The sequence below is a fragment of the Erythrolamprus reginae genome, chromosome 9, assembly GCF_031021105.1.
Source record: "Erythrolamprus reginae isolate rEryReg1 chromosome 9, rEryReg1.hap1, whole genome shotgun sequence".
NCBI lineage: Eukaryota > Metazoa > Chordata > Lepidosauria > Squamata > Dipsadidae > Erythrolamprus > Erythrolamprus reginae.
Window position 1 is genome coordinate 3356354 of NC_091958.1, and position 25260 is coordinate 3381613.

At 42.9% G+C, this 25260-nt stretch overlaps 2 protein-coding genes across 4 annotated transcripts in view; one reads left to right on the forward strand and one right to left on the reverse strand.

Annotated features, from left to right (window-relative positions):
• The first annotated feature begins 2956 nt into the window (after positions 1–2956).
• MEAK7 (MTOR associated protein, eak-7 homolog) lies at positions 2957–18815 on the forward strand. 2 transcript variants are annotated; one of them, XM_070761891.1, is made up of 9 exons: positions 2957–3216; positions 4602–4795; positions 6769–6972; positions 8314–8544; positions 9946–10090; positions 11107–11538; positions 12964–13082; positions 13651–13830; positions 15708–18815. In XM_070761891.1, exons 3-9 carry the CDS (start codon positions 6802–6804, stop codon positions 15831–15833), a joined length of 1404 nt encoding a protein of 467 aa, XP_070617992.1. In that variant the 5' UTR covers positions 2957–3216; positions 4602–4795; positions 6769–6801; the 3' UTR covers positions 15834–18815. The 2 variants fall into 2 exon arrangements, with proteins under 2 accessions (XP_070617992.1, XP_070617994.1); XM_070761893.1 differs by lacking the exon at positions 2957–3216 and adding an exon at positions 3314–3411.
• Positions 16507–25260, reverse strand: part of ATP2C2 (ATPase secretory pathway Ca2+ transporting 2) — a 55133-nt gene continuing 46379 nt past the window's right edge. For both annotated transcript variants that reach the window (XM_070761888.1, XM_070761889.1), the window contains exons 22-27: positions 23659–23727; positions 23446–23562; positions 21962–22109; positions 20704–20799; positions 18105–18246; positions 16507–17160 (exon numbers count right to left, since the gene is read on the reverse strand). In XM_070761888.1, coding sequence (XP_070617989.1) covers positions 17042–17160; positions 18105–18246; positions 20704–20799; positions 21962–22109; positions 23446–23562; positions 23659–23727 — 691 coding nt within the window. In that variant the 3' untranslated portion in view covers positions 16507–17041. The remainder of the gene's footprint in view (positions 17161–18104; positions 18247–20703; positions 20800–21961; positions 22110–23445; positions 23563–23658; positions 23728–25260) is intronic.

The following is a 25260-nucleotide window of genomic DNA, read 5'->3' on the forward strand; positions in this document are numbered from 1 at the left end:
TGCTGGAAGTTTGTTCCAAGGATCTACTACTCTTTCAGTGAAGTAATATTTTCTCACGTTGCTTTTGATCTTTCCCCCAACTAACTTCAGATTGTGCCCCCTTGTTCTTGTGCTCACTTTCCTATTAAAAACACTTCCCTCCTGAACCTTATTTAACCCTTTAACATATTTAAATATTTCGATCATGTCCCCCCTTTCCCTTCTGTCCTCCAGACTACACAGGTTGAGTTCATGAAGTCTTTCCTGATATGTTTTATGCTTAAGGCCTTCCACCATTCTTGTAGCCCGTCTTTGGACCCATTCAATTTTGTCAATATCTTTTTGTAGGTGAGGTCTCCAGAACTGGACACAGTATTATTCCAAATGTGGTCTCACCAGCGCTCTATATAAGGGGATCACAATCTCCCTCTTCCTGCTTGTTATACCTCTAGCTATGCAGCCAAGCATCCTACTTGCTTTTCCTACTGCCCGACCACACTGCACTGGGATAAACATATATCCATCCTAAGATAAAATACAGAAAATAGTATAAGGGCAGACTAGATGGACCATGAGGTCTTTTTCTGCCGTCAGACTTCTATGTTTCTATGTTTCAATACTGCACATAGATACAGTAATCCCTCATTTTTCACGGGGGGTGGGTTCCCCGTGAAAGTAGAGGTACCACTATATAGCGAATCCAGTAAATTTGGAATATCGGAGAAATGGTTTGCATTTCAGCTGCAGATTCAGGCCATGCTCAACTAATTTAGTTCGTTCACCTCTCTTCCACTCCCCAAAAAAGGGGTGGAAAAATTAGGTTCAGATAAAAACTTGTCCAGTTCTGATCTCATTCTCCCGCGGGTTCCAGCCCGATTCCCCACCCAGCTCCAGCTGCAGTTCTTCCGAAGGCGACGCACAAATGGGATTGTGGTGTAAACCCAGCCCGATTTTGTTCTCCTTGACAATCAGTGGCATCGTGCAGAATACACAGCCTGCATCTTTGCAGCATTGCACAACAATGAAAAAATGTGGAAGGCGTTGATTCTGACGGCCGAAATCGCAGATCAATGTGGAACTCGGAGGGGAAACAGCGCAACGGCCCTTGTTTCTTGCACAATCCTCCTTTCATCCCTCCCGAACAGCTGGGCGCACCATGAAAAGGCTCGTTTTCTTCCTCCTGGAACATGTTGTGCGTTAATAAACACCCCACTGCCATCGTGTGGGCATCCACCCAAAAAGCACAAGGCGGTTGGCACCATCCTGGGCACTTTTTATTCACGCCCAGCCAAGCTGCCCCCCTACTGCATGGGAGCTTTGCTAAAGGCAGGGGAGGCTGATCTGGAGCAAAGAATAGAACATAACATAACATAACATAACGTAGAGTACAGTACAGTAGAGTAGAGTAGAGTAGAGTAGAATACAATAGAATAGAAGTTGAATTAGAATTGACTTAGAATAGAATAGAATTCTTTATTGGCCAATTTTGATTGGACACACAAGGAATTTGTCTTTGATGCAGATGCTCTCAGTGGACATACAAGAAAATATAGATTTATCAAGAATCATGAGGTACAACACTTCATGATTGTTATAGGAATCAAATTATCTATCTATCTATCTATCTATCTATCTATCTATCTATCTATCTATCTATCTATCTAACTCTCTATATCTGTCTGTCTGTCTGTCTGTCTGTCTGTCTGTCTATCCATCCATCCATCCATCCATCCATCCATCCATCCATCCATCCATCATCTACCTACCTACCTACCTACCTGCCTACCTATCTAAATCTATCCATCTAGAATAGAATAGAATAGAATTTTGTTGGCCAACTGTGATTGGACACACAAGGAATGTCTCTGTGGTGCAGATGCTCTCAGCGTACATAAAAGAAAAAGAGACATTTGTCAAGAATCATGATGTATAAACACTTAATGATTGTCATAGGGGTCAAATAAGCAATGAAGAAACAATATTAATAAAAATCTTAGGATACAAGCAACAGGTTACAGTCATACAGTCCTAAGTGGGAGGAAAAGGATGATAGGAATGATGAGAAAACCTAGTAGAAATAGAAGTGCAGATTTAGTAGAAAGTTTGACAGTGTTGAGGGAATTATTTGTTTAGCAGAGTGATGGCGTTCGGGAAAAAACTGTCCTTGTGTCTAGTTGTCTTGGTGTGCAGGGCTCTGTAGCGACATTTTGAGGGTAGGAGTTGAAACAGTTTGTGTCCAGGATGTGAGGAGTCAGGAAATATTTTCCCCGCCCTCTTTTTGACTCGGTCAGTATCCAGGTCTTCAATGGAAGGCAGGTTGGCAGCCATTGGTTTTTCTGCAGTTCCAATGGCAAAGTCTAAATCTTTCTATTTGGAAGGACTTGGATGTTTTTGCATTGGTAGTTCAGCTAGTTGGAAAAGTGTCTTTAAGATGCAGTTTGTGTTTTTGCAACCAGCTCTCCTATTGGCCTTATTGTGGAAGCATAAAATTGGGCATGATCCAGAGGGACAGAGACTTAATAAAATAATCTGCTTTAGCTCTCTGCACCTGCCAAGTTGTGATACTGGTGGGAAAAAAGGTTCTTCTGGGCACCCCCGGGATTCGAACTCTCGACTTCAAGACACTTTTGCTTTGAGGCTTTCGCCCGTCTCTCCCCTAGGAGGGTTCTCATTGGCTACGACAGCTTGAAATGGAAGACGCTCTTTCCCGCATGAGGGCGCACGCTTCTGCACGCATCTCAACCTCCTGATCATAGAGTGCAGAATCTAGAAAGTGTACTTCCCTTCTGGCATGACTGCACAAAACTCCCAGGAGACTTTCTTACCACTGAGCTGCCGATGCCTAGAATGGCACGGATGCACGCACAGGAATCCCGCTTCTGAGGCGCTTTAAAGCCAGATCAATGAGCGAGGCTGTGACGCCATGCTTAGAACAGCCCTCCCCTGTCCTCTAAGGCTCCCATTGGCTGAATACTCTGTTGCTCAAGCGGGTCTAGGGGCGGAGCCGCAGGCCGGCGGCTTCTTGGGGCTGAGGCGGGCGGCGCGGCGCGACGGGGCGGGGGGCGGCGCCGCGGAACAGCGAAGCCGCTGAGGAAAACCGAGCGGCGGGGATCCCTCCGGGCCTCCGGCAGTGACCTACAAAGCAAGGCGGCGGCTGCCGTGAACATTCAGCCTTGACGGAGGGGGGCGGAGTCCGCCTGGGGCCGTCTTTAATATCCATACGCTGCGCAAGGCATGGTGGGTAGCCCTCATTGATATTCATGAGCCTCATGAATATTAATATATCATGACTATAGAAAGTGGCTGACCCTCATTGACGAGTCTCATGAATATTAATATACCGTGAATATAAAAGGGGTGGAGCTTTGGGTTTCTTTCCCCATTCTTTCTTGTTTCCTTTATCACGTTTTCCAGCTGGGTCAGCCCAAATAGGTATGTTTTCTCTGCATGTTTTTAATAATTAATAAAAAGTAAGATGCCATCTATTTTTTTTTCTTTGCACAACCACCTTGCAAGGTAGGCCAGCCTGCATTCCTTGCCTAAGTCCTGGGCAACTCATTCAATTTTCCTGCTTCTCCAATGCACTTTGGGCTGTTTGCTTGAGGCTCCCCTTCCCTCCTGGGCTTCCTCTCCTTTTGCATTTTATTCGTTTGACAAATTTATTTGCTGCCCCGTTTCGCTACGGGGCAAAAGTGCCAGCGATAAAACGGTGAAAAATGATTTGGTTGTGTATTTACTAAGTGTTTTCATTTGTTTTGGCCTATGACTGTAATAATAAACTTGACTTGATTTAAAACATGTAAAATGTAACATTTCTTTTCTTTTTGCCCGAAAAGCTGGCTTGGTTTGTGGGAACCTAAAGTTTGGAAGACGTTAGGTAGCCCTGTTCCTCTTAAAAAAAAAATGTTTTTGCGTATACAGTATTCTGAACGTCTATTTTTTTTAAACTTTTTATTGAAAAATATATAGTACAGAAAGTAAACATCCACCAACCAATATCAAATGAAAAAATAGCACTTAGAAAAAGAGCAAAACAAAAAAATATAATAAAAAACAACAACAAAACATTAGAGAGGCAACATGCTCTCTCTTTCCCTTATTAAAATATAAGAAAGAAAAAAAAGGCTGAACATCTATTTTTATTCATTATTATGTTTATGATATGTAGACAGATGATAGACAAGTAATTGTTAAATGAATTGCATCTGATTTTATGATGATTTTTTTTTTGCCACAATTAAGTGAATTGCTCCAGTTTTTTAATGAATTGTGCCATCATTAAGTGCATTCAGTTTCCTTCCTTCTTGCTTGTTGGAAGACGGCTGTAAAAGTCGAAAATGGCGAGCACATGATCCCCATCATAAATACATTGGGATCCACCCATCTTAAAAGTTGCCAAGTTGAAAAACCTCTGCTTTCTCCGCCTCTCACATGCTCCGTTCCAGATAATCGGTTCCACACCGGTTAGAAAATTGGTACAGCCACCCAAGGGAAACATAAATGGCTGGAACACCAGCAAGCCCTTTAGTTATATATTACCGAAAATCAGAAAGCGAAGCTTGGTGTCTTACGATGTGTTTAAAAAACGCTGGTTTGTTTTGTCTTTCTTTTTCTTTAACCAGGTTCCTGCCCCATGAACATCGGTCTACCACCAGCCAAGACACGGTTGTTTGACGAGATGCGAAAATAAAGGACCCGTATTTCATCCGTTAAATTCCTGCACATTCTGGGCGAACATTGACCGGAGTCACATCAAGAAGAAGACGAAGAAGAAGCGATTACCTTTTGGGGAAGCCCTTGTTTATAAAAAAGAGAGGTAAATGCCAGCTTCTTTCTGATTGGTTTCATTATGCTAAGCAAAGAAGTAGGCTATTGTGCGTGATATATTATTTATTCTTGATATTTCCCATGTGTGTGTGTGTGTGTGTTTTAAATCTTTGATATGTTTTTTTGGCTGCTGAATAATTCATTTTGGGGAGGCTTTGATGGTTTAAACTTTGCACAGGCAGTGGACAAAAAAAAATAGAAACCCCTTGCAGCTCTTCCGTGGAATCCAGATTTGTGAAGCTCCCTTTGAACAGTTTTTGTGGAAACTGGGTTCTGTACGGTGTCTATTGAGCTCTGCAGTGATTTTAGGAGCTGCCGTCTTGCGATCCGCTCTAACACTTCGCTTTAGAGTCTGATGGTCTCTCTCGGACAACTTCGACTTTTGACCAGACCTGTGCTTGGCTGAGGACGTTTTCCCAACTCTTTCAAAAGCAGTCATGACTTTTGAGACATGACCTCTTGAAACGCCAAACATCCGGGCACTTTCTGCTACACTAGCGCCTGCCATTCGAGCACCAACAATTTGGCCTCTTTGATGAAAGTCTGAGAGGTCGGCCATTTCTAGAAGGTTATAACCAATTTCCTTAAATTTCTGTAAAAAAAAAAAAAGGTAGTTTTAAAAAACATATCAAATAACAGAATTTTTAAAAAACCATTAAAATATGTCAAGTTTTGATTGATTTGAAACATGTTCAAACATGCCAAAAAGTCAAGTGTTTCCGTTTTTTTGTCCACCCCCTGTATATCGGTCACTGGAATTCGATTTTCTTTTTAAAAAAAAAAAAAAAAACTTGTGCGTCATGCTTTTTACCCAACTTTTTTTCTCTCCCCCCTCCCTTCCAGTCTTTTATTCTGCATTATGTGTGAGACAGAAGGATTGGTGTTGTGGTGGCCCAGAGGTGGAGCTCTCACCTCACAATCAGGAAGCTGTGAGTTCAATTGCACAACAACCTCGAGGGCTTCACTGGACAAAAACCTTGCTTTGTCGCAGAGGTTCTGGTCCTAATCTTGGTTACAAGTCGAGGACCCCCTGTAGAGTGCCAGTTCTTTAAAAAAACCCAGCTTTCCTGGTTTTTTGTGTTGCTGTTTCTGGTGCTGTCCATGTTTGCAGAAAAGAAGCTTTCGAGAAGTCCCCGCGTTTTGTAACGTCCCTTTGTCCTCCTCCAATTTCTCATTTGGCCCTTTGAGGTGCTTCAGGTTAAGGAAACGGGTTGCACAAAGACACTTATGTGGTTGTGTTTTTGTTGCTGGGTTTAACAACAGGCTCATAACATTTATTTATTTATTTATTTATTTATTGATTGATTGGATTTGTATGCCGCCTGTTTTCTGGCACTCAGAGGCAGAAGTAAGAAAAAAAAAGAACAGGTCCCTTTCCTGATTAGTGACCATTAATCAACATCCACTCTAACAGATGCAGGCTTTTGCTGAGAAAAACCAGCATTCCAATGAAAGATGCATTAAATTCCTTGCTCTAAAAATAGATGCTTATTGAATTTTCCAGGAGCTGTGGAGATTACCGTATGTTTCAGAGTATAAGATGCACCAAAATTTCGAAGATGTCAGTTAGGAAAAAAAAAGTTCTTAAGTAGAGGCCTTCTTAGGTAGAGTGACCACTGTACTGGAACGCTGTGTCTCCCCTGGTTCTTCTCTTCCCTAGACTGGACTCCTCAATGCCTGACCTTGGTTTTTTTCCCTCCCCTCCCTTCCCCTCCCCAGGGCACATCAACCTCAGGTTTTCTTCTTTTACTTCCTCCTCCCTTGGAAGACTCAGCTGGTGTTGACCGAATGGCTACTGAACACCTTTTTCAAGGCCGTGTCGGAGTCTCTCTGCAACCAGCTGCTTCCTTCCTCTGCTTATTCCACACCCCCCCCCCACATTCTCGCAGGGTTGACTCCCTCCTGTAAACTTCCTGCCCCCTCCTATTTATTTTTATTTAATTTTTTTCCGATTGCTTGCAGGATTTCACACCCCCACCTCCCGGCTGAAGGAAAATGGGCAATGTGGAAAGCCACGGCTCTTATCAGAAGCACCTGTCCAGGTTTCTTCCCGAAGAGCTCGCTGACATCGAAGGCGTTTTTAGTGCCTTATCTCGAGCAGACGAGGCCGTCACTGCGAAGGCGGGGAAAAAGGCACAGCCTGGGGTGACCCTCGAAGGCCTCAAGGTGAGTAAGCAATGGGAAGGCTCCCTTTGGGTCGTAAGTTGACCACTGCCTAGAATTTTTCATTTATTATATATTTTTTTATCCTTGCCTTTATGAATAGAATAGAATAGAATAGAATAGAATTTTATTGGCCAAGTGTGATTGGACACACAAGGAATTTGACTTTGGTACAAATTCTCTCAGCGTACATAAAAGAAAAAGATACATTTGTCAAGAATCATGGTAATCTATCTATCTATCTATCTATCTATCTATCTATCTATCTATCTATCTATCTATCTATCTATCTATCTACCTACCTACCTACCTACCTACCTACCTACCTACCTACCTACCTACCTATCTACCAGTCTATCTACCAGTCTATCTACCAATCTACCTACCTACCTACCTACTTATCTATCTATCTATCTAGAATAGAATAGAATAGAATAGAATAGAATTATTGGCCAAGTGTGATTGGACACATAAGCAATTTGTCTTTGCTGCAGATGCTCTCAGTGTACATAAAAGAAAAAGATACATTTGTCAAGAATCATGTGGTACAACACTTAATGATTGTCATAGGGGTCAAATAAGCAATGAAGAAACAATCAATATTAATAAAAATCTTAAGAATACAAGCAATAAGTTACAGTCATACAGTCCTAAGTGGGAGGAAAAGGATGATAGGAATGATGAGAAAAACTAGTAGAAATAGAAGTGAAGACTTAGTAAAAAGTTTGACAGAGTTGATGGAATTATTTGTTTAGCAGAGTGATGGCGTTGGGGAAAAAACTGTTCTTGTGTCTAGTTGTCTTGGTGTGCAGGGCTCTGTAGCGACATTTTGAGGGTCGGAGTTAAAACAGTTTATGTCCAGGATGCAAGGGATCAGTTAATATTATTATTTTAGTAAATAATTTTTAAATTATTAGCTTAAAAGTGGCTCAAGGCAGCAAAATGTACATAATACCCCTTCCTCCTCCTCCTCTTCCTCTTTTTCCTTACAATAACTCTTTCCCGCCCCCAAAACAACAGCCCTGTGAGGCTGTAACTTGACTTGTGGCACATGTCCGAGGAGCCGTTCTAGGGTTTTGTTCTTACTGGTGGTCTTCAACTTACGGCTGCAATTGAGCCCCAAATTTCTGCTGGTAATTGAGATGGAATTTTTGTCCCATGTTACCACCTTGGTTGAACACAGCTGGTTAAGCGAATCACTGCAGTGGTTAAATTAGTAAGCCGGTCGTTAAGTGAATCTGGCTTCCCCGTGACTTTGCTTGCGGTCATAAATCCCTTTTTTGTAACTTTGAAATTGTCACGAAAGAGTTGCATTTTTCTTGAAGCCTTTGGTTTCTTTCCTAGGCTTATGTCAAGGATGCCTTGCCTCCATCAATGGTCACGAGACTATACAATGGGATGGGAAGCATCGAGGAGACCCACAATTCCCCCAGTCCCATCCCCTGGGTGACGAAGGAGCAGTTCCTGGTCTTTGCGTCCACCCTCTTCAAGGGCAACGCTCAGGAAAAAAGTGGGGTTGTCCTGAAGATGGTCTCAGGTGGTCAGCAGACCGTCAAGGGAAGCCAAATCCTAGAGGTAAGTAGACAAACATCTCATTTGCATTTATTTACTCAGCACAGTGTTTCCCAACCTTGGCAACTTGAAGATCTTTGGACTTCAACTCCCAGAATTCCCCAGCCAGCGAATGCTGGGAGTTGAAGTCCAGATATCTTCCAGTGGCCAAGGTTGGGAAACACTGATTTAGCACATGTCATCTCTCACACAGTCCCTGATACAAAACCCTAATAAAAAACGTTATACATACAGACACAAATATACATTGAAATAAAGTGTCGGAAGATATAGAGTTTATATAAAGTTTGTGAAATTGTAATTCTTCTTCTCGTGCCATATCCTTCTTTGGACGTTGGCGAGTTGTGCTGCTGAGTTTTGTTCAAATCAGTTCCTTAGATTTTGAGATGATTATATTCTTCTGCCTGGATCTCGTTTGCCTTCAGTTTTTTCCTGGAGAGGATTAAGTGAAGTGTGGTGTATTTTTTCTGGTGTCGCATCACATATCCAAAATATTCTAGCTTTTGCTTTTTTATAGTTTTGATGATTTCCCTTGGCTTTCCCAAGTGGCCTATTACCTCTTCATTTCTGATTTTGTCAACCCAGTTTATACGTAGCAGCCGCTTGTAAATCCACATTTCAAATGCTAAAATCTCTCTCTATAAAAACCAAATACCACTCACTCATCACAAAATTTCCAGAACTGTAAAGCCTACAAACTCAGATCATTTATTTTTCATACAGTATTATATTAACATGTTCTGATGCTACTTCTACTCCCCCTCCCCACTTGAAAAGACCTCTGTTCCAACTGCCAGTTACCTTATATTAACACGCTGTGATGCTACATAAAATTTCAAGCTTTAAGTGTCAACGTAGAGTTTAGAACTGTCCCTACTCTCCTTGCCTTTCATAAGCTCCTTAAAACCCACCTTTGTCATCAGGCATGGGGGAACTGAGACATCTCCCCCGGGCATGTACAATTTATGCATGGTAAGTTTGAGTGTATGTTTGCTTAGTAAATGGAGTTTTTAAAATATTTTAAACTATAATTTAGATTTGTCATGAATTGTTGCATTCTGTTGTGAGCCGCCCCGAGTCTGCGGAGAGGGGCGGCATACAAATCTAAATAATAAATAAATAATAAATAAATAAAGTATCAAGGCCAATCATAACTACTCATTAATTTTCAAGATTTAACTGTCAAAATTGATCAAGCCTGATCTCATAGCTTTGTAGCGAAGCACGGATATCCAGCTACTAGTATAATAGGTAAGGTAAAATATTGTATTAAGGTCAAAACATAATAAAGACTCCAAAACCTTTTCAGAGAAGCACTTTCTTGGTACTTACGAGAGGACTTGTTTCTAGAAGCAAAACCACCCAAGACCATTTAAAAAAACCCAACTCATTGCCTCCTTTAAGTTTGCAGGGAATCTGATCAGCTCCGTGGTTCAGGTGCTAAGCTACAGGAAGCTACTGAAAGGATGGAATCCGAAGAAGCTGAATAATTCAGGCACTGGGATCAAAGCCTTGGCTACTCAGCTGACCTCTGAACTGAAATCTGCAGGTGAGTTGCAAGAGCTCATGTTTAGAGGCGGCAACGGGGACATAAAACAAAACCTATCGTGGGAAGAGTTGAAAGAGCCGGTATCAAACGTTTCACACAATTTTCTGACTTAACATTCTTCATATAGCAATAGAAATAGCACTTAGACTTCTATACTTTTATTCTATACTTTGGTAGATAAATCCACAGTCACTGAATTGAAACCTGCCTGGGATAAACATATATCCATCCTAAGATAAAATACAGGAAATAGTATAAGGGCAGACTAGGTGGACCAGGAGGTCTTTTTCTGCCGTCAGTCTTCTATGTTTCTATACCGCTTCATAGTGCTTTGCAGCCCTCTCTAAGCAGTTTTACAGAGTCAGCCTTTTGCCCTCAACAATCTGGGTCCTCATTTTATCGACCTCGGAAGGAGGGAAGGCTGAGTCAACCTTGAGCCTGGTGAGGTTCGATCTGCCCAATTGCTAGCAGACGGTGATCAGCAGAAGTATCATAACAACACAAATAGTAGTAGTAATGCAGCCTTGGTGAATATTTATTTATTTATTTATTAGATTTGTATGCCGCCCCTCTCTGCAGACTCAGGGCAGCTCACAGCAATAATAAACAATATATAACAAATCTGATAATTTAAGAGAAAAGCTAAAAAACCCATTATTAAAAGCAAACATACACACAAACATACCATACATAAACTGTATAGGGCCGGGGGAGATGTTTCAATTCTCCCATGCATGATGGCAGAGGTGGGTTTTAAGGAGTTTACAAAAGGCGAGGAGGGTGGGGGCAATTCTAATCTCTGGGGGTAGCTGGTTCCAGAGGGTCGGGGCCGCCACAGAGAAGGCTCTTCCCCTGGATCCCGCCAAACGGCATTGTTTAGTCAACGGGACCTGGAGAAGGCCAACTCTGTGGGACCTCACCGGTCGCTGGGATTCGTGCGGCAGAAGTATAGTATGTGGGTTTTGTCTTTCCGAGTTCTGATTTGGCCCTGGTCAAACCCATCTCTGTTGGTTCAGAGGGGAAGAAGATGGAAGGAGACTCCGTCCTGGATGCCATGTGTGACCAAGACAGCCTGGAGGATTGGCTTTTCCGCGTCCCACAGGTCTCCACCTTCCTCAAAGTGGTGCTTCAGCAGGGCCTGCTCCTCCTGCTGCCTCCCTCTGACGAAGCCGACGAGACCCTCCGTCTCCTGCCGGAATGCAGGGGCTTGCAAGGGGCCAGCCTGCTCGACATCCCCTCCATCACCTACCTCAATTCCCACCTGCCTTCTGAACTTCAGGATAAGTGGCGTCTGCTCTTCGCCTCCAGGATTCACGGCGAGAGCTTCTCCCAGCTGTGCGGACATATTGTCAACCAAGGGCCCTGTCTCCTGGTCCTGAAGGACGTCGATGGCTACATCTTTGGCGGGTTCTCCTCTTGTTCCTGGGAGGTGAAGCCTCAGTTCCAAGGTGAGAGGAAAGGGGGCCAAACCCACCCACCCGCCATCTGCAGAATTGTGCATAAATTACACATATAAAGGGATAAACTAGATGGACCATGGGGTCTTTTTCTGCCGTCAGTCTTCTATGTTTCTATGTTTCTATAAACAATTGTCCCAAATGTTTCTTGCATTCTTTAAGTTAAGAGTATTTTAAGTACAGTGATACCTCGTCTTACAAACCCCTCGTCATACAAACTTTTCCAGATACAAACACGGGGCTTAAGATTTTTTTGCCTCTTCTTCCAAACTATTTTCACCTTACAAACCCAAGCCGCCGCCACTGGGATGCCCCGCCTCCGGACTCCTGTTGCCAGCGAAGCGCCCGTTTTTGCGCTGCTGAGATTCCCCTGAGGCTCCGCTCCATGGGAAGCACCACCTCCGGACTTCCGTGTTTTTGTGATGCTACAGGGGAAACCCAGCAGCGTAAAAACAGGTGCTTTGCTGGCAACGGAAATCCGGAGGTGGGGTTTCGAGGACTTCCGTGTTTTTGTGATGCTGTGATTTCGCTGAGGCTCCCCTCGCTGGAAAACCCCACCTCCGGACTTCCGTTGCCAGAAAAGCACCTGTTTTTGCGCTGCTGGGATTCCCCTGTAGCATCACAAGAACACGGAAGTCCGGAGGTGGGGTTTCCCATGGAGGGGAGCCTCAGGGCAATCCCAGCAGTGCAAAAACGGGAGCTTCGGCTGGCAAAAGGGGTGAGTTTTGGGCTTGCACGCATTAATCGCGTTTCCATTGATTCCTATGGGAAACATTGTTTCGTCTTACAAACTTTTCACCTTGCAAACCTCATCCCGGAACCAATTAAGTTCGTAAGACAAGGTATCACTGTACTGTATTTTTCAGATTATAAAATGTACCAGTGCCTAAAACGCACCAAGATTTCAAAGAGGTAAGTAAGGAAAAAAAATTGGCCCCAGAAGCACTCTGCAAGCCGCCAAAACCCTTTGTGCGCCCCATTTTTGCCAAAAAACGAGCCCATTTTTCCCCCCAAAAATGGGTGGTGGGGTAGAGCTTTGGGAGGCTTAAAATGACTGTATTCGGTGTATAAGACGCACCGACATTTCCACCCTCTTTTAGGTGCATCTTACACTCAGAAAAATATGTATGTTGGTTTAAAAATTGTTGCCACGCAATGCACCATTTGGGCTCTTTTGAGGACACAAACGGATAACCACAAAATGAGTGTTTTACGCCCATGCATGTGCAGTGTGTGATAGCTGTTGCTATCCACTAGGTGGCAGACTTCTCTTGAAAGAAACTTCCGCTCTCCCGTCAAAATGGGAAATGAATGAGGACTAGCCCCTTCACTTTTTCCAATTAGGCTCTGCTGGAATGAATCTTTTCTGTTTTCCTCTTTCTGGTCCATAACTTTTCATTGATTTATTTTTCACAGGAGACAACACATGTTTTTTATTCTCCATTTGTCCATCGCTGGCCGTGTTCACCTGCAGTGGCTACAATGACCATTACATGTACCTCAATCACGGGCAGCAGACCATGCCGAACGGACTGGTGAGTAACAAACAGTGGGACCTTTGAGTTTGCTTTGGCTGCGAGGCTTTTAACCACGATGGCTTGTACAGCTGCACATGCCTTGAAAATATGTCAAAACAGGGGTCTCTAATCATGGTAACTTTATGACTTGTGAACTTCAACTCCCAGAATCCTTCAGCCAAGAGGTAGACTTCAACTCCCAGAATTCCTCAACCAGCACATGGACAACTTTGTTACTCTCTCCAAATATTTTTTTTAAAGCCCTAACCAGGGGATAAAATAATGTGCTGAAGCTGACCAGGCTAAGGATGCTAGCCAGGTGAATACCCAATAGGGAGATCCCCCCCCCCTATTTTTCTCCCCCAAAACTAAAGTGCGTCTTATACTCCAGTGTGTCTTATTCTCCTAAAAATATGGTAACTTAGCAACAGAAACTTTGGCCCCAACTGTGATAGTCAGTCAAGGGCTACCTGTAATCTTTGCATGAGTGTCCATCGGTTGGAAGTTAATTCTTGCATTCTCTAACTTTTTCCTATATCAATACAGAACAGGATCATATGCCTGCCTTTTTTTTTTCCCCTTTCAGGGCATGGGAGGTCAGCATGAATACTTTGGCCTCTGGGTGGACAGTAACTTTGGGCAAGGCCACAGCAAAGCCAAGCCTCGGTGCACCACGTACAACAGCCCTCAGCTGTCGGCCAAGGAGAACTTCTTCCTGCATTCTATGGAGGTGTGGGCTGTGGGAGACCTCCTGGAAGCCAAAAACGTAAGTCTTGCCACTCCGAGCAAAGCCACCTTAGGAGGTGATGTAAACTCCTTGTTTGGTTAGGAGTTGCCTGCTCCAGAGTGGTGCTTGAAATCCATGAGATCAAAGTTGGCTTAGACTTCTCGTTTGTACCTGGGTAGAAGCCAAAGAGATCCTGTAGCCAAAGATGGAAAAGTTCCCCAAGATTGGGTAGCGTGGAAGTCAACACATGGCCAAGCTATGAAGAGAAGAAGAAGAGGGGGAGCAGGGTGAAGAATGATTGACAGGGAATGGAGGAAGTGAGGATCAGAGAGGTCTCCTTAAGCATGTCTGACTTCAACCCGGGCCTGTTTTTGATGGGATTGTAGTAGCCATGAGGATATAAGCTCCAATTGGCTTTTTCCAGGATGAAAACAACTCTTGAACAGGGAAACAATTTTCTATCCTAGGTTAGGGAACATTTTGGCCAACAACAAGCGGGATTGATTTATTTAAGTTCTACTCCCCCATCAGAATGGATTTAAAGGCTGGAGATATCCTGGTTGCTTCCTATTTACCTGCAAACCAGATCCAAGCCTCATTTAGCTGCTTCCTAATTGGGTACCTCATCCATAGACTAGATTAAAGGGGAATGGTGGTTTGTGGTTGAACGTATCAGGTTTACCTAGCTTCAAACTTGGCAACTTTGTGGACTTCAACTCCCAGAATTCTCCATCCTGGGTGGAGAATTCAGGGAGTTGAAGTCCACAAGACTTAAAGTGGTCAAATTTGGGGACCCCTGACCTAGCCTTTGGCTCGTAATGTGAACCAGTCCATTCAATCATCACAGGGTTGATTTGCTTGGCCCCGTTGAGATGTTTTGTTAACCTGGGCTTAGTAGGTTGTGCACATTCAGTCCCTTCCCATCCATGGAGCTCCATAGGTTACTGCAGGACAGTGACTCTTAAATTCTCAGGTACAGTAATACCTCGTCTTATGAACCTAATTGGTTACCGGGGGAGGTTCGTAAGGCGAAAAGTTCGTAAGGCGAAACATTGTTTCCCATAAGAAACAATTAAAAATGAATTAATGCGTGCAACGAAAAAAAACCCCGGAAAAAACCGCTGTCGCCCAGCTGTTTCAATTGAAACAGCTGGGCGCTTTTCAGTGTTCTCCCAATGCCGAACCCGGAAGTTTGGCAAAAGTTTGGCGTTCGGGAGGCCGCCGAGATGCCCCGCCGCCCTGCTGTCATCTTTTGAAACAGCCAGGGGGCTTCTTGGCGGCCTCCCAAACGCCGAACCCGGAAGTTCGGGTTTGGCGTTTGGGTTCAGGAGGACGCCGAGAAGCCCCCTGGCTGTTTCAAAAAGCGACAGCCGGGCGGCGGGGGCGGGTTCGTAAGACGGAAAACGTTTGTAAGAAGAGGCAAAAAATATCCGAACCCCGGGTTCGTATCTCGGGTTGTTTGTGTGGCGAGGGGTTCGTATCATGAGGTACCACTGTGTTTCGTTTCCAATATCTTAACGCAAGTGTGGGAGGCTTTGCGTATCTTGATTTAAGTTCTAGCAGCTGCATTCTCCCTTTCTTTTGAACAATTTAGAAAAAACAACCCCCTCCTAGTGCTCCTTGATTCCTCCCTCCCCCCGTGGCGCCCCAGGGCCAACAAACTCGCCAGTCAGAAACTGACATCAATTTGCTTTTCCTGGCAGCTCCGTCATCCGATCTAACCTGTTTCTCTGCTCAGGTCACAGCAGTGTTTGCCAAGCGGTAGGACGGGCGAGGAATCCACCCAATTTTCTTGGCTCAGGTTTCAGGAACAAAGAAAGTCAGTTAGAGCCGGTTGCAGCCCCGGTCTGCCCACCTTTGGCTGCGGTGGTTATTTTATTTTGTTTCCCCAACCTCTCTTCCGCATTTGGCTTTAGGGGAAAGGCGAGAAGAGCATTTTGGACACCGACCCAGCGGCCCAAGCTTTGCTGGAGATGATGGGGAAAAGCCGCCAGAGTGATGGGTTTCGGGAACCTCCTGATGGTGAAGAAGAAGACAACTGAGGTCTCATCTCGGAAGCTTTTTCCTCTCCATGTCTTACGGGGTTTTTGCTGGAACACCTGCCGAGATTTCTGTTTTTCACACATCAGTATCCAATCCAATGTCCAATCTCTTAATTAAGAGTGATGAGATTCGGCTAAATAACAATTGGTGTCTTTACGAACTTTGGACGTATTGTACGCAGTTTTTTTCCCCCAGGCATGTGTATTGTTTTAAATTCAGGGCCTCCTTTTTTTTCACCGTATTCACATTTATTTCGGGTGTAAACCCACCTAAGGGGAGTTCCAGATTTCTGGTGCAAAAGTATTCCTTGGAGGGACCCAGTTCACTCACAAGAGCTCTCAAAACTCAAGGTCTTCCGTGCAAATCAATCCGTATTTTGGGGGGGGGAATTTAAATGTTCCATAAAAATGTATTTGGGGTCTGTTGAGGTTCCATATCCAGAAATCAGGATTTCATATCTGAATTCATCTCAGCGGTATAAACGATTGGATCAGGTTCAGCCCGAGTCTTTTTTAAGAGACTGGACAAATGTTGACTGTGAATGTCCAGCTTTGTGGAGTAGCAACAAAGCAGACTATTAATGTGTAAATCTAGCCACTGTTTTTAAATCCTAATTGAACACCAAGAATGCAATACTCCATTGACCCAAACCCAGAAAACACCACAGCAGACTTTATTAACAAGTGTCTTTATTACATCTTAAATAAATAAAAGCAGGCAATTCCTCAATTTGGGGGGGGGGGGGGGCTGTTTTCAAGGGGGACACAATTGTCAGATGATTAGATGGAATCCATTATAAGATTTGCAGAACCGGATGGCCAGCGACCGGAAAACCGGATCAACCTGTGATAAGAGTTGGGGATTAGAAGAGACTCAAATTACTCCCAAGGGATTTGCAGAATCGTACATTTCTTCTGCACCCAATTGGAGGGCAAGGTTCCAACCACACCAGGAGAACCCGATAGGAATCCTTCACGATCCGATGAGCTAATTCCATTGCAGGAGGCAGAACCTTTCAAGTCTGGAAATATAGGTCTCCTGCCCTCACCTTTACAGCCTGAGAAAACTAGGGAGGGTCTCTTCTGAAGGTCTTTCCCAATCCATCATGCAGCTGAGGGCTACGTGGTCTCTTTATTTGACCGTTCCTTTGCCCGCTGCGCCATGGTCTTTTGCCCTCACGCCGTTGACACAAGGCGTGTCCTGTTCGTCAAACCATTTCCAGTGGTTTGTGATCTGCCTTTGGCCTGCAAAAATATTTCTCGCACACTTTGACCAGTTCCGAAAGGATGAAGACCGAAGACGCCAGGGCGGTGAGGAACAACAGGTCTGTCGAGAGAAGGAAATGGAAGGGTTACTAAAACGGACAGTTTAAGGCATCATAAGAACTTCAGAAGAGCCCTGCTGAATCGGGCCAAAGCCCATCGAGTCCAGCATTCTGTGTCACGCAGTGGACCTACCAATTGTCCTTGAGCAGAACGAGAAGGCAAGACCCTCCCTTTCCCTTGACCACCAATAAATGGGACCCAAGGGAACTCTCCCTGCCTCAACCAACATAGAGGCGGCACTTGGACATCCCTTTCAATAACCACCTATGATACACTTGGCATCCATGAATGTGTCTAATCCAGCCTTGAAGCTATCAAGGCTGACAGCTGTCATGACATCTTCTGGAAGGGAATTCCATCAACCAAGGACCCTCTGGGTGAAGAAATGTTTCCCTTGATTTGTCCTCACTTTCTTACCTGTGAGCTTTAGGGAGGGCCCCCTCGTCCTAGTATTGTGTGATGGAGAAAAGAATTTTTCTCCATCCACCTTTTCTATCCCATGTGTGATTTTATACACTTCGATCAAGTCACCCCTTCAACGGCGTCTTTCAAGGCTGAAGACACCAAGGCGTTGCAACCTGGGGCATCAGTTTGGCAACTTAAGAATCATCTCCTTATACCATTTCCGTTGAAACTGCATTTTGGAGGACTATTTTCTTACAATTCATGGGAGCTGTAAGGATGCTGACATGAAAATAAAGAGGAGGGTAACACGACCTCTGAACCTCGTAATTTTCACGGTTCATGATTTTTGAAGGTTGCCTTTTAGATCTGTCGAAAAGACACGTACACTTTTGAAAATGAGCTTCTCTCTTCTGTCCCTGACTGGTTAGGAGATGAATTTTGCAGACTGTGTCATTAGAGTCCTCACAGTCTATATAACCAAACAATATTTTCTTTGGAAAGATTGAAATCCTCCTTCAAAAGTGTAGTTCCGAGACTTACCCAACGCTCCTAAATTCTCTGTCTGGAAGACCTTTTGCAGGGGAGGGATGTATATAACAGCCATCTGACCCAAAATAGATCCTAGTGCTGAATAAAGGAACATCCGGTTTCGGAAAAGACCAATTTCCAGTATCAGTTTCGTCTGATGAAGGAGAAAAAAGAAGATTGGATCATTCAATAAGTCATTTGGTTAGGTTTGCTTTTTTCCCCTCCAGCCTATTTTTTTTTCCAAAATAGATTTATCTTTAAGCAAATCAAATGATTAATGAAATCAGGTATTCAACAGCAGATCAATGCAACATCAATGCAGGTATTTTTTTTAAAACAGGTCCTTACTATTATTGGCGCCAATAAGTGAATTTTGAGTGAATTTAGTATTTCTCCTGCAAGTGCCAATTTGCTGTTTTGTATTTAGAAAGGGTGGTGGTGGGGAAACCTTTCATATCTTTAAATGCATAGACATGTAATGTGCATAGCCTGGGTCATAATGTAACAGACCAGAATCTGCTTGGTTTACTTTGTAATATGAAGTTAAGCATGCTTGTTTAACCACGGTGTATGGCTTGGTACAATATAGGGATGTAGTAAATTATGGTTTCTTTAGCAACTGAGATAAAACAAATCTTAACTTGAAGCGAATCATGCATGAAATTAGCCTTTAACCTTTTTTTTTTACTGAGACAAAATAAAATTAGCACTTCCCTGTTTAAATTCTTTCAAAGATGCAGTGACTCTTGGTTGAGGGTAGCAAGGTATGAAATCACTCTGTTCTCCTGCTAAATTGTTCTTGCTTTGATTTTAAAGTATTCCCCCACCTTCAATACCTTGTTTTGAATGTTCTTGTCCAGTTTGACTAATGCTTTGCTACAGATTCACCCCAGAGTTTTATTTCATGCCCAGAAATCTTCTGCCTCAAACGACAGGACTGGGTAAATAAGTAGCTCAGAGAAATATCTATTTCTCTCTCTCTTTCCATCTCTCCCTTTCCTTCTCTCTCCCCTTCTATCTCTCCCTCTCTCTCCCTCTCTCCCCACTTCTATCTCTCTTTCTCTCCTCCCCTCTCTGCAAATAATACAGCTTTCCTACTTTTTCAATCAGCAACCTTCCATTTACCGAAAACAGGGTTATAACCTGTGTGCCATAATGGCATTTCTAGCAAAAACAGTTTTATAAGATGTTGGAGACCGACAGGCAAATACACACACACACAAATGGAATTCTTACTTTAAAGTTGGCTGTTGCATGGGCACAAATATCTTATTTATTACTTATTTATTAATTGGATTTGTATGCCGCCCCCTCTCCGAGGATTCCTATAGTTACAGCCTTAAAACATGCATTTTCATGCTGTAATTTTCTCGTTGTTGAATTTAAACTTATATGTATGTGGATCTATACGCATGCATGCTTGTGCACTTATACATTCACACCACACAGTATTTTAGGTGCAGTAAGATTTGCCCCGTAGAAAAGAAAGGAATTGTTTTCCTGGATCGCACCGCAGTCAGGGATTTGTTCAGTGGGAGTATGTAGTAGCCTCCTGTCTGGATTGAATACTTTGCACATAGACTACTGCCAAAGTATTTCAGTTTGGACAGGATTTTCGTAATAGCCTTAGCACTTAGACTTATATACTACTTCACAGTGCCTTACAGCCCTCTCTAAGTCAGCTTCTGGCCCCAAAAAATCTGGGTCCTCATTTACCAACTTTGGAGGGATGGAAGGCTGAGTCAACCTTGAGCTCGTCAGGATCGAACTGCCGGCAGCAGAACTGGTCTGCAATTCTGCATTCAAAGCGCTGCACCACCAGGGCTAAGCTAAGAGAGGAGCAATTTAAGGGGGAAGCACAGTTCCTCCCACCTTCTCTCTCTCCAAGGAAAATCAAAATTATGCTGGCTCTTGTATAGTCTGGAGGACAGAAGGGAAAGGGGGGATGTGATCGAAGCCTTTAAATATGTTCAAGGGTTAAATAAGGTTCAGGAGGGAAGTGTTTTTAATAGGAAAGTGAACACAAGAACAAGGGGGCACAATCTGAGGTTAGTTGGGGGAAAGATCAGAAATAACATGAGAAAATATTATTTGACTGAAAGTAGTAGATGCTTGGAACAAACTTCCAGCAGACGTGGTAGATAAATCCACAGTAACTGAAATGAAACATGCCTGGGATAAACATAGATCCATCCTAAGATAAAATGCAGGAAATAGTATAAGGGCAGACCAGATGGACCAGGAGGTCTTTTTTCTGCTGTCAATCTTCTATGTTTCTATGTTTTATGTACAGTGGTACCTCTACTTAAGAACTTGATTCGTTCAGTGACCAGGTTCTTAAGTAGAAAAGTTCTTAAGTAGAAGGAATTTTTCCCGTAGGAATCAATGTAAAAGCAAATAATGCGTGCAAACCCATTAGGAAAGAAATAAACGCTCGGAATTTGGGTGTTAAAATACACAAAATAGCATAAGGGCAGACTAGATGGACCATGGGGTCTTTTTCTGCCGTCAGTCTTCTATGTTTCTAAGAGGTTATGCAAGTTCCTCGCGTGCAAAGCTCCATTTTTTTAAAAAAATCAATGGACTCTGCTGGATTTGCTTCCCTTCTCACCTGAGAACGACAGGTCAGGGCGTTGAAGAGGTCAAAGAAAACAAAACAAGTGAAAGTCATTGTTGTCGTCCTGGGCGTGATGCCACTTTCCGGAATCTGGAAAAGCAAGGCGGAAAAATACTTTGTAAAGGAGGAAGGGGAGAAAGCAGAGCGTCAACGTCAATACCGAAGCCCTTCCAACCGCACAGTGAACCTTTTGTTGGTTTAAAGTCACAAATCCCCTTGAAAACGGGATGCCCTTTTTTAGAAAAAAAGATTTAGAAGGAAGGCGGCAGTGCCAAAGCATGTAAATCTATCACGGGTGTAAATCCACACCTGCTGACAGACGAGCTGCCAGAAGATGGATTAAAAACTAATGCAAAAAATAAATAAAAATAAAAATGTGCCAGTTTTGCCACTCTGGCAATTTCCACCTGCAAAAAGTGCAAACCGTGCTTTCCTTTTTTTTAAAGGCAACTGGACTTAATTTGTTTTTTTTCTCTTGAAGATGTTTCGCTTCTCATCCAAGAAGCATCTTCAGTTCTGACGCCTGCAAAAAACTTTACATTTTGTGTCTTAAAAAAAGAAAAACACAAAACACTTTGGTCTGGAGTTTCTTTCAAGTTCAACCAATGTGAACAGAAATCCAGAGCTAAGTAGTGAAGGCTCATTCTCTTGCATTGGGTTGCATTAAAGGAGGGGTGGAAAAAAATCATATCAACATAATATGCGGATAAAGGAATAATAATTAATAACAACAACAACAACAACAACAACAATAATAATAATAATAAACAACTCTGGCATAAGTCCGTGAAAGTGGTCCCAGTGGTCCTTGGCACACTGGGCGCAGGGCCAAAGGATCTCAGCGGACATTTGAAAACCATTGGAATTGACAACATCTCCATCTGTCAATTGCAAAAGGCCCCTTTACTGGGATTGGCAAACATAATTGGCCTCTACATCACGCAGTCCTAGGTGCTTGGGAAGCGCCCGACTGGTGATGAAATATGAAATCCAGCATAGTGATCTCGTTTGCTGTGTTGTATTGACATAATAACAACAACAACAATAATAATAATAATTTATTAGACTTGTATGCCGCCCCTCTCCGAAGACTCGGAGCGGCTCACAAAAAAATACAAAGCACAAATCTCATATTAAAAACAATTATAAAAAACCCATTATAAAAAACAGTCATTAAGGAAGGTACAGGAACTGTGTCCCCAAAGAGTAACAAAACCAGAGATGGTCTTAGGATGATCATCTACTACCTCACCTCCTTCCAAAAGACGTAGATGGTCCCCGTGATGATAACGATGGCCGAAAGGATAATTTTTAGAATCAGGGACTTGCTGAGAATTGTATCCGTGGTGTTCCTGGGTGGCTTTTTGATAGCATCTTTGTCTACTGGCTCAACACCCAAACTGTTTCCGGTCCCAAGATGAAGATGATAATAATAATAATGATAATAATAATAATAATGATGATGATGATAATAATGATGATGATGATAATAATAATAATAATGATAATAATAATAATGATGATGATGATAATGATGATAATAATAATAATGATGATAATAATAATAATAATAATAATAATAATAATAATAATAACAACAACATTCTTTTACAAACACAGACTAACTGGTTGTGCATATTTACTTTGGAAATTGCCATGGATAGATTTTGAGTTTCTAAGACATGCTGGACTACCGCAGCAGACCAAAGTATTATTATTATTATTATTTATTAGATTTGTATGCCGCCCCTCTCCGAGGACTCAGAGCGGCTCACAACAAGAAAAAAAAACCCAGTACAAATCCAATATTTAAAAAACAGTTTAAAACCCTTAACATAAAAACAATCATACATCTCATACAGACCGTACATAAAGTGGAAACAGCCCAGGGGAATCAATTTCCCCATGCCTGACAGCAGAGATGGGTTTTGAGGAGTTTGCGAAAGGCAAGGAGGGTGGGGGCAGTCCTAATCTCCGGGGGGAGTTGGTTCCAGAGGGTTGGGGCCGCCACAGAGAAGGCTCTTCCCCTGGGTCCCGCCAGGCAACATTGTTTCGTCGATGGGACCCGGAGAAGGCCGACTGTGGGACCTAACCGGTCGCTAGGATTCGTGCGGCAGAAGGTGGTCCCGGAGATATTATAGACAGTGCCAAATTTGAACAGTAAATAGGGATACTGAAATACTAGTTATGAAGAGCATAAGTTGTAGTATTGTCTTAATCATGGGGCCCTCGGTGCTCTGTGAGTTTGGTGGGTTTCTTGCAGAGGTTTGATGACTAAACCAGGTAATATCCAGTTCAAGCACAGTCCTAACGCTGATGATGTTACGTATTTGGGTCATGAAATGTCCACAAGAAAAACAACCAAACTCAGAGACCCCCAAGAACCCCTCAATTCAATCTTCAGATACAAATATGCTCTTCATCCGGTATAATCTGAATTCTTGGGAAAAAGAGAAGGGGATGAAGTCAAAGAGTCAATAATAGTTTTATAAACTCATTTCAAAAGAATGGATTGGTTGTACAAATATTGAGTGCAGTATTTGGTCTATTTGTAGCTTGGTGAAAGGATGGGCGTCAACCGGCTTTCCCTCAAAATCACTTTTCTTATCCAGTTTCAAACGAGAATTTTCAACTTCAATTTTAATTGTATATTCAAGTCTTTATGGAAGAAGTGGAAAGGAATCAGATCTGGATTTTGGGATGGGAAGGCTCTAATGTCCATACTGGGGTCCTCACCTTTGAGCTGGAGGACCATCCATGATGATATTGATCCACAAGATCTGCATAGCGTTGAGTGGATTTGGCAAATTGAATATGGTGGACAGAGTTATTAAACTTAGAGCGGAGATGCTCCTAAAAGGAGGAAAAACAGGCGAAAATTAACCAACGTTCTCCACCCTCTTGGAAAAACAGCCTCGGTTCCATTCTTGGGATCCAGTCATGACTTACGTGCTGAGTTGAAACCGAACAAAGTTCTTAATGTTGTAAAATATGCCCTTCCCTTCTTCTATAGCGGGTCTGTTGGGGAAAAAACCACACAAATTCCATATTCGGATCTAAATAGTTAAACATAGAAAGACATTACCTCCTTTTTTTTTTTGGTAAAACCATTTTTATTTATATATTTAAATAACCCTGAAGTCATTTTACACATTATTCTGAGAATCATCTCAACCAAAGATGCTTTTTCAAGAGGCATCAGCTTAGGCATATAATTTATCAGGAAAGACTTAATGAACTCAGTCTGTATAGTTTGGAGGACAGAAGGAAAAGGGGGGGACAGGATTGAAACATTTAAATATGTTAAAGGATTAAATAAGGTTGAGGAGGGAAGTGTTTTTAATAGGAAAGTGAACACAAGAACAAGGGGGCACAATCTGAAGTTAGTTGGGGGAAAGATCAAAAGCAAAATGAGAAAATATTATTTTACTGAAAGAGTAGTAGATCCTTGGAAAAAACTTCCAGCAGACGTGGTAGATAAATCCACAGGAACTGAATTTAAACAGCAGACTAGATGGACCATGAGGTCTTTTTCTGCCGTCAGACTTCTATGTTTCTATGTTTCTGGGTTATTTTTTTTTCTTCAAAGACATTTCTTTGAAAAAAAAAAATGAAGGACCAGGGGAGACAGGATAGCAGTGTTCCAATATTTGAGGGGCTGCCACAGAGAGGAGGGGGTCGGGCTGTTTTACAGAGCACCAGAAGGCCAGACAAGGAATAATGGATGGAAGTTGACCAAAGAGAGATTCAACCTGGAAATAAGGAGGAACTTTCTGACGGTGAGAGCGATCAACCAGAAGTTGTCTGCGGAGGTTGTGAGCGCTCCAATACTTGAGACTTTCAAGGGGAGATTGGACAGCTATTTGTCCGAAATGCTATAGGGACTCCTGCCTGTGCAGGGGGTTGGACTAGATGACCTAGATGTCCCTTCCAACTCAAATAAATAAATAAAATTTCACTCCTCACCCAAGAAGCTTCTTCGACTCTGAACACCATGAGGAAACTAATAATAGTAATAATAATAATAATAATAATTTATTGGATTTGTATGCCGCCCCTCTCCGCAGACTCGGAGAGGGGCGGCTCAGCTGCTTGGATGAGAAGCGAAACATCTTCAAGAGAAAAACCAAGAAAGTCCAGTTGCCTCTAGAAAAAGCACCTTTGGGACAACCATGCATAGCTAAAAGTATAACAAGCAGGAAGAGGGAGATTGTGATCCCGCTGTATAGAGCACTGGTGAGACCCCATTTGGAATAATACTGTGTCCAGTTCTGGAGACCTCACCTACAAAAAGATATTGATCAAATTGAACGGGTCCAAAGACGGGCTACAAGAATGGTGGAAGGTCTTAAGCATAAAACGTATCAGGAAAGACTCAATGAACTCAATCTGTATAGTCTGGAGGACAGAAGGAAAAGCGGGGACACGATCGAAACATTTAAATATGTTAGAGTGTTAAATAAGTTCCAGGAGAGAAGTGCTTTTAATAGGAAAGTGAACACAAGAACAAGGGGTCACAATCTGAGGTTAGTTGGGGGAAAGATCAGAAGC